Source organism: Coregonus clupeaformis, chromosome 8 (assembly GCF_020615455.1).
Source record: "Coregonus clupeaformis isolate EN_2021a chromosome 8, ASM2061545v1, whole genome shotgun sequence".
Classification (NCBI taxonomy): Eukaryota; Metazoa; Chordata; class Actinopteri; order Salmoniformes; family Salmonidae; genus Coregonus; species Coregonus clupeaformis.
This window is the reverse complement of record NC_059199.1, coordinates 42326658-42339705: the sequence shown is the minus strand read 5'-3', so window position 1 is coordinate 42339705 and position 13048 is coordinate 42326658. Positions and strand designations below refer to the sequence as shown.

Sequence of the window (13048 nt, the reverse complement as noted above, 5' to 3'; positions counted from 1 at the left end):
CCAGGAGCTATAATACCCCACACAGTGACATGATAGACCAGGAGCTATAATACCCCACACAGTGACATGACAGACCAGGAGCTATAATACCCCCACACAGTGACATGACAGACCAGGAGCTATAATACTCCACACAGTGACATGATAGACCAGGAGCTATAATACCCCACACAGTGACATGACAGACCAGGAGCTATAATACCCCACACAGTGACATGACAGACCAGGAGCTATAATACTCCACACAGTGACATGATAGACCAGGAGCTATAATACCCCACACAGTGACATGATAGACCAGGAGCTATAATACCCCACACAGTGACATGACAGACCAGGAGCTATAATACCCCACACAGTGACATGACAGACCAGGAGCTATAATACTCCACACAGTGACATGACAGACCAGGAGCTATAATACTCCACACAGTGACATGACAGACCAGGAGCTATAATACTCCACACAGTGACATGACAGACCAGGAGCTATAATACCCCACACAGTGACATGATAGACCAGGAGCTATAATACCCCACACAGTGACATGACAGACCAGGAGCTATAATACCCCACACAGTGACATGACAGACCAGGAGCTATAATACCCCACACAGTGACATGATAGACCAGGAGCTATAATACTCCACACAGTGACATGATAGACCAGGAGCTATAATACCCCACACAGTGACATGATAGACCAGGAGCTATAATACTCCACACAGTGACATGACAGACCAGGAGCTATAATACCCCACACAGTGACATGATAGACCAGGAGCTATAATACTCCACACAGTGACATGATAGACCAGGAGCTATAATACCCCACACAGTGACATGATAGACCAGGAGCTATAATACTCCACACAGTGACATGATAGACCAGGAGCTATAATACTCCACACAGTGACATGATAGACCAGGAGCTATAATACCCCACACAGTGACATGATAGACCAGGAGCTATAATACCCCACACAGTGACATGATAGACCAGGAGCTATAATACTCCACACAGTGACATGATAGACCAGGAGCTATAATACCCCACACAGTGACATGATAGACCAGGAGCTATAATACTCCACACAGTGACATGATAGACCAGGAGCTATAATACTCCACACAGTGACATGACAGACCAGGAGCTATAATACTCCACACAGTGACATGATAGACCAGGAGCTATAATACTCCACACAGTGACATGACAGACCAGGAGCTATAATACCCCACACAGTGACATGACAGACCAGGAGCTATAATACTCCACACAGTGACATGATAGACCAGGAGCTATAATACTCCACACAGTGACATGACAGACCAGGAGCTATAATACCCCACACAGTGACATGACAGACCAGGAGCTATAATACCCCCACACAGTGACATGATAGACCAGGATCTATAATACTCCACACAGTGACATGACAGACCAGGAGCTATAATACCCCACACAGTGACATGACAGACCAGGAGCTATAATACCCCACACAGTGACATGATAGACCAGGAGCTATAATACTCCACACAGTGACATGATAGACCAGGAGCTATAATACCCCACACAGTGACATGACAGACCAGGAGCTATAATACTCCACACAGTGACATGATAGACCAGGAGCTATAATACCCCACACAGTGACATGACAGACCAGGAGCTATAATACTCCACACAGTGACATGACAGACCAGGAGCTATAATACCCCACACAGTGACATGACAGACCAGGAGCTATAATACTCCACACAGTGACATGACAGACCAGGAGCTATAATACTCCACACAGTGACATGATAGACCAGGAGCTATAATACTCCACACAGTGACATGATAGACCAGGAGCTATAATACTCCACACAGTGACATGACAGACCAGGAGCTATAATACTCCACACAGTGACATGACAGACCAGGAGCTATAATACTCCACACAGTGACATGACAGACCAGGAGCTATAATACTCCACACAGTGACATGACAGACCAGGAGCTATAATACCCCACACAGTGACATGACAGACCAGGAGCTATAATACTCCACACAGTGACATGACAGACCAGGAGCTATAATACCCCACACAGTGACATGACAGACCAGGAGCTATAATACCCCACACAGTGACATGACAGACCAGGAGCTATAATACCCCACACAGTGACATGACAGACCAGGAGCTATAATACTCCACACAGTGACATGACAGACCAGGAGCTATAATACCCCACACAGTGACATGACAGACCAGGAGCTATAATACCCCACACAGTGACATGACAGACCAGGAGCTATAATACTCCACACAGTGACATGACAGACCAGGAGCTATAATACCCCACACAGTGACATGATAGACCAGGAGCTATAATACCCCACACAGTGACATGACAGACCAGGAGCTATAATACCCCACACAGTGACATGATAGACCAGGAGCTATAATACCCCACACAGTGACATGACAGACCAGGAGCTATAATACCCCACACAGTGACATGACAGACCAGGAGCTATAATACCCCACACAGTGACATGATAGACCAGGAGCTATAATACCCCACACAGTGACATGACAGACCAGGAGCTATAATACCCCACACAGTGACATGATAGACCAGGAGCTATAATACCCCACACAGTGACATGACAGACCAGGAGCTATAATACTCCACACAGTGACATGATAGACCAGGAGCTATAATACCCCACACAGTGACATGATAGACCAGGAGCTATAATACCCCACACAGTGACATGACAGACCAGGAGCTATAATACCCCACACAGTGACATGATAGACCAGGAGCTATAATACCCCACACAGTGACATGACAGACCAGGAGCTATAATACCCCACACAGTGACATGATAGACCAGGAGCTATAATACCCCACACAGTGACATGACAGACCAGGAGCTATAATACCCCACACAGTGACATGATAGACCAGGAGCTATAATACCCCACACAGTGACATGACAGACCAGGAGCTATAATACTCCACACAGTGACATGATAGACCAGGAGCTATAATACTCCACACAGTGACATGACAGACCAGGAGCTATAATACCCCACACAGTGACATGATAGACCAGGAGCTATAATACTCCACACAGTGACATGACAGACCAGGAGCTATAATACCCCACACAGTGACATGACAGACCAGGAGCTATAATACCCCACACAGTGACATGACAGACCAGGAGCTATAATACTCCACACAGTGACATGACAGACCAGGAGCTATAATACTCCACACAGTGACATGACAGACCAGGAGCTATAATACTCCACACAGTGACATGACAGACCAGGAGCTATAATACCCCACACAGTGACATGATAGACCAGGAGCTATAATACCCCACACAGTGACATGACAGACCAGGAGCTATAATACTCCACACAGTGACATGATAGACCAGGAGCTATAATACCCCACACAGTGACATGACAGACCAGGAGCTATAATACTCCACACAGTGACATGACAGACCAGGAGCTATAATACTCCACACAGTGACATGACAGACCAGGAGCTATAATACTCCACACAGTGACATGATAGACCAGGAGCTATAATACCCCACACAGTGACATGACAGACCAGGAGCTATAATACTCCACACAGTGACATGATAGACCAGGAGCTATAATACCCCACACAGTGACATGACAGACCAGGAGCTATAATACTCCACACAGTGACATGACAGACCAGGAGCTATAATACCCCACACAGTGACCTGATAGACCAGGAGCTATAATACCCCACACAGTGACATGACAGACCAGGAGCTATAATACCCCACACAGTGACATGACAGACCAGGAGCTATAATACTCCACACAGTGACATGACAGACCAGGAGCTATAATACCCCACACAGTGACATGACAGACCAGGAGCTATAATACTCCACACAGTGACATGACAGACCAGGAGCTATAATACTCCACACAGTGACATGATAGACCAGGAGCTATAATACCCCACACAGTGACATGACAGACCAGGAGCTATAATACTCCACACAGTGACATGACAGACCAGGAGCTATAATACTCCACACAGTGACATGACAGACCAGGAGCTATAATACCCCACACAGTGACATGACAGACCAGGAGCTATAATACTCCACACAGTGACATGACAGACCAGGAGCTATAATACCCCACACAGTGACATGATAGACCAGGAGCTATAATACCCCACACAGTGACATGACAGACCAGGAGCTATAATACTCCACACAGTGACATGACAGACCAGGAGCTATAATACTCCACACAGTGACATGACAGACCAGGAGCTATAATACCCCACACAGTGACATGACAGACCAGGAGCTATAATACTCCACACAGTGACATGACAGACCAGGAGCTATAATACCCCACACAGTGACATGACAGACCAGGAGCTATAATACTCCACACAGTGACATGACAGACCAGGAGCTATAATACCCCACACAGTGACATGATAGACCAGGAGCTATAATACTCCACACAGTGACATGACAGACCAGGAGCTATAATACTCCACACAGTGACATGACAGACCAGGAGCTATAATACTCCACACAGTGACATGACAGACCAGGAGCTATAATACCCCACACAGTGACATGACAGACCAGGAGCTATAATACTCCACACAGTGACATGACAGACCAGGAGCTATAATACCCCACACAGTGACATGATAGACCAGGAGCTATAATACCCCACACAGTGACATGACAGACCAGGAGCTATAATACTCCACACAGTGACATGACAGACCAGGAGCTATAATACTCCACACAGTGACATGACAGACCAGGAGCTATAATACTCCACACAGTGACATGATAGACCAGGAGCTATAATACCCCACACAGTGACATGACAGACCAGGAGCTATAATACTCCACACAGTGACATGACAGACCAGGAGCTATAATACTCCACACAGTGACATGACAGACCAGGAGCTATAATACCCCACACAGTGACATGATAGACCAGGAGCTATAATACCCCACACAGTGACATGACAGACCAGGAGCTATAATACTCCACACAGTGACATGACAGACCAGGAGCTATAATACTCCACACAGTGACATGATAGACCAGGAGCTATAATACCCCACACAGTGACATGACAGACCAGGAGCTATAATACCCCACACAGTGACATGACAGACCAGGAGCTATAATACTCCACACAGTGACATGATAGACCAGGAGCTATAATACTCCACACAGTGACATGATAGACCAGGAGCTATAATACCCCACACAGTGACATGACAGACCAGGAGCTATAATACTCCACACAGTGACATGATAGACCAGGAGCTATAATACTCCACACAGTGACATGATAGACCAGGAGCTATAATACTCCACACAGTGACATGATAGACCAGGAGCTATAATACTCCACACAGTGACATGATAGACCAGGAGCTATAATACTCCACACAGTGACATGACAGACCAGGAGCTATAATACTCCACACAGTGACATGACAGACCAGGAGCTATAATACTCCACACAGTGACATGATAGACCAGGAGCTATAATACCCCACACAGTGACATGACAGACCAGGAGCTATAATACTCCACACAGTGACATGATAGACCAGGAGCTATAATACTCCACACAGTGACATGATAGACCAGGAGCTATAATACTCCACACAGTGACATGATAGACCAGGAGCTATAATACTCCACACAGTGACATGATAGACCAGGAGCTATAATACTCCACACAGTGACATGACAGACCAGGAGCTATAATACTCCACACAGTGACATGACAGACCAGGAGCTATAATACTCCACACAGTGACATGATAGACCAGGAGCTATAATACTCCACACAGTGACATGACAGACCAGGAGCTATAATACCCCACACAGTGACATGATAGACCAGGAGCTATAATACCCCACACAGTGACATGACAGACCAGGAGCTATAATACCCCACACAGTGACATGACAGACCAGGAGCTATAATACTCCACACAGTGACATGACAGACCAGGAGCTATAATACTCCACACAGTGACATGATAGACCAGGAGCTATAATACTCCACACAGTGACATGACAGACCAGGAGCTATAATACTCCACACAGTGACATGACAGACCAGGAGCTATAATACTCCACACAGTGACATGATAGACCAGGAGCTATAATACTCCACACAGTGACATGACAGACCAGGAGCTATAATACCCCACACAGTGACATGACAGACCAGGAGCTATAATACTCCACACAGTGACATGATAGACCAGGAGCTATAATACCCCACACAGTGACATGACAGACCAGGAGCTATAATACTCCACACAGTGACATGATAGACCAGGAGCTATAATACTCCACACAGTGACATGACAGACCAGGAGCTATAATACTCCACACAGTGACATGACAGACCAGGAGCTATAATACTCCACACAGTGACATGATAGACCAGGAGCTATAATACTCCACACAGTGACATGACAGACCAGGAGCTATAATACCCCACACAGTGACATGATAGACCAGGAGCTATAATACCCCACACAGTGACATGACAGACCAGGAGCTATAATACCCCACACAGTGACATGACAGACCAGGAGCTATAATACTCCACACAGTGACATGACAGACCAGGAGCTATAATACTCCACACAGTGACATGATAGACCAGGAGCTATAATACTCCACACAGTGACATGACAGACCAGGAGCTATAATACTCCACACAGTGACATGACAGACCAGGAGCTATAATACTCCACACAGTGACATGATAGACCAGGAGCTATAATACTCCACACAGTGACATGACAGACCAGGAGCTATAATACCCCACACAGTGACATGATAGACCAGGAGCTATAATACCCCACACAGTGACATGACAGACCAGGAGCTATAATACCCCACACAGTGACATGACAGACCAGGAGCTATAATACTCCACACAGTGACATGACAGACCAGGAGCTATAATACTCCACACAGTGACATGACAGACCAGGAGCTATAATACTCCACACAGTGACATGATAGACCAGGAGCTATAATACTCCACACAGTGACATGATAGACCAGGAGCTATAATACTCCACACAGTGACATGATAGACCAGGAGCTATAATACCCCACACAGTGACATGACAGACCAGGAGCTATAATACTCCACACAGTGACATGACAGACCAGGAGCTATAATACCCCACACAGTGACATGATAGACCAGGAGCTATAATACTCCACACAGTGACATGACAGACCAGGAGCTATAATACTCCACACAGTGACATGACAGACCAGGAGCTATAATACCCCACACAGTGACATGACAGACCAGGAGCTATAATACTCCACACAGTGACATGACAGACCAGGAGCTATAATACTCCACACAGTGACATGACAGACCAGGAGCTATAATACCCCACACAGTGACATGACAGACCAGGAGCTATAATACCCCACACAGTGACATGACAGACCAGGAGCTATAATACTCCACACAGTGACATGACAGACCAGGAGCTATAATACTCCACACAGTGACATGACAGACCAGGAGCTATAATACTCCACACAGTGACATGACAGACCAGGAGCTATAATACTCCACACAGTGACATGACAGACCAGGAGCTATAATACCCCACACAGTGACATGATAGACCAGGAGCTATAATACCCCACACAGTGACATGACAGACCAGGAGCTATAATACTCCACACAGTGACATGACAGACCAGGAGCTATAATACCCCACACAGTGACATGACAGACCAGGAGCTATAATACTCCACACAGTGACATGACAGACCAGGAGCTATAATACCCCACACAGTGACATGACAGACCAGGAGCTATAATACTCCACACAGTGACATGACAGACCAGGAGCTATAATACTCCACACAGTGACATGATAGACCAGGAGCTATAATACTCCACACAGTGACATGACAGACCAGGAGCTATAATACTCCACACAGTGACATGATAGACCAGGAGCTATAATACTCCACACAGTGACATGATAGACCAGGAGCTATAATACTCCACACAGTGACATGACAGACCAGGAGCTATAATACTCCACACAGTGACATGACAGACCAGGAGCTATAATACCCCACACAGTGACATGACAGACCAGGAGCTATAATACTCCACACAGTGACATGACAGACCAGGAGCTATAATACTCCACACAGTGACATGACAGACCAGGAGCTATAATACTCCACACAGTGACATGACAGACCAGGAGCTATAATACTCCACACAGTGACATGACAGACCAGGAGCTATAATACCCCACACAGTGACATGACAGACCAGGAGCTATAATACTCCACACAGTGACATGATAGACCAGGAGCTATAATACCCCACACAGTGACATGACAGACCAGGAGCTATAATACTCCACACAGTGACATGATAGACCAGGAGCTATAATACCCCACACAGTGACATGATAGACCAGGAGCTATAATACCCCACACAGTGACATGACAGACCAGGAGCTATAATACTCCACACAGTGACATGATAGACCAGGAGCTATAATACCCCACACAGTGACATGACAGACCAGGAGCTATAATACTCCACACAGTGACATGATAGACCAGGAGCTATAATACCCCACACAGTGACATGACAGACCAGGAGCTATAATACTCCACACAGTGACATGACAGACCAGGAGCTATAATACCCCACACAGTGACATGATAGACCAGGAGCTATAATACTCCACACAGTGACATGACAGACCAGGAGCTATAATACTCCACACAGTGACATGACAGACCAGGAGCTATAATACTCCACACAGTGACATGATAGACCAGGAGCTATAATACTCCACACAGTGACATGATAGACCAGGAGCTATAATACTCCACACAGTGACATGACAGACCAGGAGCTATAATACTCCACACAGTGACATGATAGACCAGGAGCTATAATACTCCACACAGTGACATGATAGACCAGGAGCTATAATACTCCACACAGTGACATGACAGACCAGGAGCTATAATACCCCACACAGTGACATGACAGACCAGGAGCTATAATACTCCACACAGTGACATGATAGACCAGGAGCTATAATACCCCACACAGTGACATGACAGACCAGGAGCTATAATACCCCACACAGTGACATGACAGACCAGGAGCTATAATACTCCACACAGTGACATGATAGACCAGGAGCTATAATACTCCACACAGTGACATGATAGACCAGGAGCTATAATACTCCACACAGTGACATGACAGACCAGGAGCTATAATACTCCACACAGTGACATGACAGACCAGGAGCTATAATACCCCACACAGTGACATGATAGACCAGGAGCTATAATACTCCACACAGTGACATGATAGACCAGGAGCTATAATACTCCACACAGTGACATGACAGACCAGGAGCTATAATACCCCACACAGTGACATGACAGACCAGGAGCTATAATACTCCACACAGTGACATGATAGACCAGGAGCTATAATACTCCACACAGTGACATGATAGACCAGGAGCTATAATACTCCACACAGTGACATGATAGACCAGGAGCTATAATACCCCACACAGTGACATGACAGACCAGGAGCTATAATACCCCACACAGTGACATGACAGACCAGGAGCTATAATACTCCACACAGTGACATGACAGACCAGGAGCTATAATACCCCACACAGTGACATGACAGACCAGGAGCTATAATACCCCACACAGTGACATGACAGACCAGGAGCTATAATACCCCACACAGTGACATGACAGACCAGGAGCTATAATACCCCACACAGTGACATGACAGACCAGGAGCTATAATACCCCACACAGTGACATGACAGACCAGGAGCTATAATACCCCACACAGTGACATGACAGACCAGGAGCTATAATACCCCACACAGTGACATGACAGACCAGGAGCTATAATACCCCACACAGTGACATGACAGACCAGGAGCTATAATACCCCACACAGTGACATGACAGACCAGGAGCTATAATACCCCACACAGTGACATGACAGACCAGGAGCTATAATACTCCACACAGTGACATGACAGACCAGGAGCTATAATACTCCACACAGTGACATGACAGACCAGGAGCTATAATACCCCACACAGTGACATGACAGACCAGGAGCTATAATACCCCACACAGTGACATGACAGACCAGGAGCTATAATACCCACACAGTGACATGATAGACCAGGAGCTATAATACTCCACACAGTGACATGACAGACCAGGAGCTATAATACCCCACACAGTGACATGACAGACCAGGAGCTATAATACCCCACACAGTGACATGACAGACCAGGAGCTATAATACCCCACACAGTGACATGACAGACCAGGAGCTATAATACCCCACACAGTGACATGACAGACCAGGAGCTATAATACCCCACACAGTGACATGATAGACCAGGAGCTATAATACTCCACACAGTGACATGACAGACCAGGAGCTATAATACCCCACACAGTGACATGACAGACCAGGAGCTATAATACCCCACACAGTGACATGACAGACCAGGAGCTATAATACCCCACACAGTGACATGATAGACCAGGAGCTATAATACCCCCACACAGTGACATGACAGACCAGGAGCTATAATACCCCACACAGTGACATGACAGACCAGGAGCTATAATACTCCACACAGTGACATGACAGACCAGGAGCTATAATACTCCACACAGTGACATGACAGACCAGGAGCTATAATACTCCACACAGTGACATGACAGACCAGGAGCTATAATACTCCACACAGTGACATGACAGACCAGGAGCTATAATACCCCACACAGTGACATGACAGACCAGGAGCTATAATACTCCACACAGTGACATGACAGACCAGGAGCTATAATACTCCACACAGTGACATGACAGACCAGGAGCTATAATACTCCACACAGTGACATGACAGACCAGGAGCTATAATACTCCACACAGTGACATGACAGACCAGGAGCTGTAGGCTACTAATGTGATTGAGCCATTCAGCTTCATGCAGCGATCTGTCGTTAGGCACGTCAACACACAGGATTGATTGTCGGCTACAGAAATAGAAACGGCCCGGGCTATATCTATAATTCTTTGTATTCTATTTGTAAGTTATCCTACGGAGTTCCTAGCGCTCTGGCCAGTGCGGCCTTTGGGTGCCGTTGTCGGTCAACTCCGGTGAACTGTTCATAGTTTAGTTGGTTCCTACGGTAGATCGTAGTTTAGTTGGTTCCTACGGTAGATCGTAGTTTAGTTGGTTCCTACGGTAGATCGTAGTTTAGTTGGTTCCTACGGTAGATCGTAGTTTAGTTGGTTCAGTAGCCTATGTTGTGTTTTTGTGTGTGGTGTATCTGATCCTTTGCCCCTTTTCTCCCCCCTCGCCTCTCCCCCGTGCAGTGAGCATGTCTGCAGATTCGTTTGGCGCCGGGGGCAGCGATGCCCAGCAGAGCCTACAGTCCTTCTGGCCCCGCGTCATGGAAGAGATCAGGAACCTCACGGTGGTATGTCACGGCCTTCCTCTGATTGAACGCATGCACGCTCACACACACACACACACACACACCTCTCACAAGTGGTTTTTCACATGACCTGCCCCTAACACCCCTTGGCTCTGTTCCAGAAGGATTTCCGCGTGCAGGAGTTGCCTCTCGCCCGAATCAAGAAAATCATGAAGCTGGATGAAGATGTGAAGGTAGGAGGCGGGGCTTACACACCACAGGTCCCCGCCCTCTATGATGTCTTCATCAACACCCCATTCAGATGACAAAACATGGTATTTTGGAGCTGAGGTGTGGCTACACGGCTGGCTGAAATGAACACGGCATCCATTAGCTCATTGTGTAGGAAACATTTTGACTTGGCATGTTATTTGCAATCTTACCTCCTATGTTGAGTCCCACATCACATTCTATGTTGATGTATACATGCTGACCCCATTAGATCATCATCAGCTTATCACTCTGCAGAGCTATTCCTGCTCTGCTGTGCTCTGAGAGGACAGGCATGGGGAGTGTGTGTCCAGGGAGGGCTCCTCCTAAGAGAGATAAGCAGTAGCAGCTTAAGTGTGAGGAGGAAGGAGATCAGCAGATCACTAACAGGCTGTACATCTAGCAGGAACCCTTCTGCTAGCCATGATGCAGTGTGAGAGAGAACGAAGGTTTAATGTTAGCCATGACACAGCAGCTCCTCAGCCTGCTGCCTGCCTCCCCGACCACCTCCCCGCCAACTTCTAAATGTCACTCGGTGGAAAGGTTTTCAAAAGGTTAGGTCTCTCCCCTTTAGCCGATCTATTCAGCCCTATCTAGCTGTGTAGGTTTGTGAGTGTGTGACAGGTAGTAGAAGTTGTAGTGTGTGTGTGTATCTGTTTCCTGTGTGTGTGTTCCCTGTTTCCCCTTAGTTTTAACATCTCATCTCAATGTCTCCATAGATGATCAGTGCAGAGGCTCCGGTGCTGTTTGCCAAGGCAGCTCAGATCTTCATCACAGAGCTCACGCTGAGGGCCTGGATCCACACTGAAGACAACAAGAGACGCACCCTACAGGTCAGTCACACCCACCCTAGTGTGTATAGAGGTCACACGCACATTCACACAGACGGCACATGCAGTCTGCTGACCCAAGTTCATGTGTAAAGACCACACACGCGCAGTGTGCTGGTCCCAGTGTGTGTGTATAGAGGCCCCACACTGCCATCCCCTGAGGACCTGCTCTGTTAAATTCCTTCTCTCCATCGACTGTGAAAGCAGAGCTCGGCTCCTGTGACCCACTTTTACTCCCAACGCCATTTTGCCTGCTCTCTGATCCCAGAGCCAGGGGAATGACATGGATCCTGGAGTGATGAAAGGGAAGGAGAATGATGGAGAGAGTGGGAAAGAGGGAGAGTGAGAGAATGAGGGAGAGCGAGGGAAT

General features: G+C 46.9%; 1 protein-coding gene across 6 annotated transcripts in view; it reads left to right on the top strand.

Moving 5' to 3' along the window:
• Positions 1-13048, top strand: part of LOC121572069 (nuclear transcription factor Y subunit gamma) — a 47972-nt gene that overhangs the window by 19210 nt on the left and 15714 nt on the right. For 4 of the 6 annotated variants that reach the window (XM_041883950.1, XM_041883946.1, XM_041883949.2 and 1 more), the window contains exons 2-4: positions 11538-11641; positions 11761-11832; positions 12568-12681. In XM_041883950.1, the coding sequence (XP_041739884.1) occupies positions 11538-11641; positions 11761-11832; positions 12568-12681 (290 nt within the window). The remainder of the gene's footprint in view (positions 1-11537; positions 11642-11760; positions 11833-12567; positions 12682-13048) is intronic. The other 2 variants (XM_041883951.1, XM_041883947.1) reach the window with 1 other exon arrangement.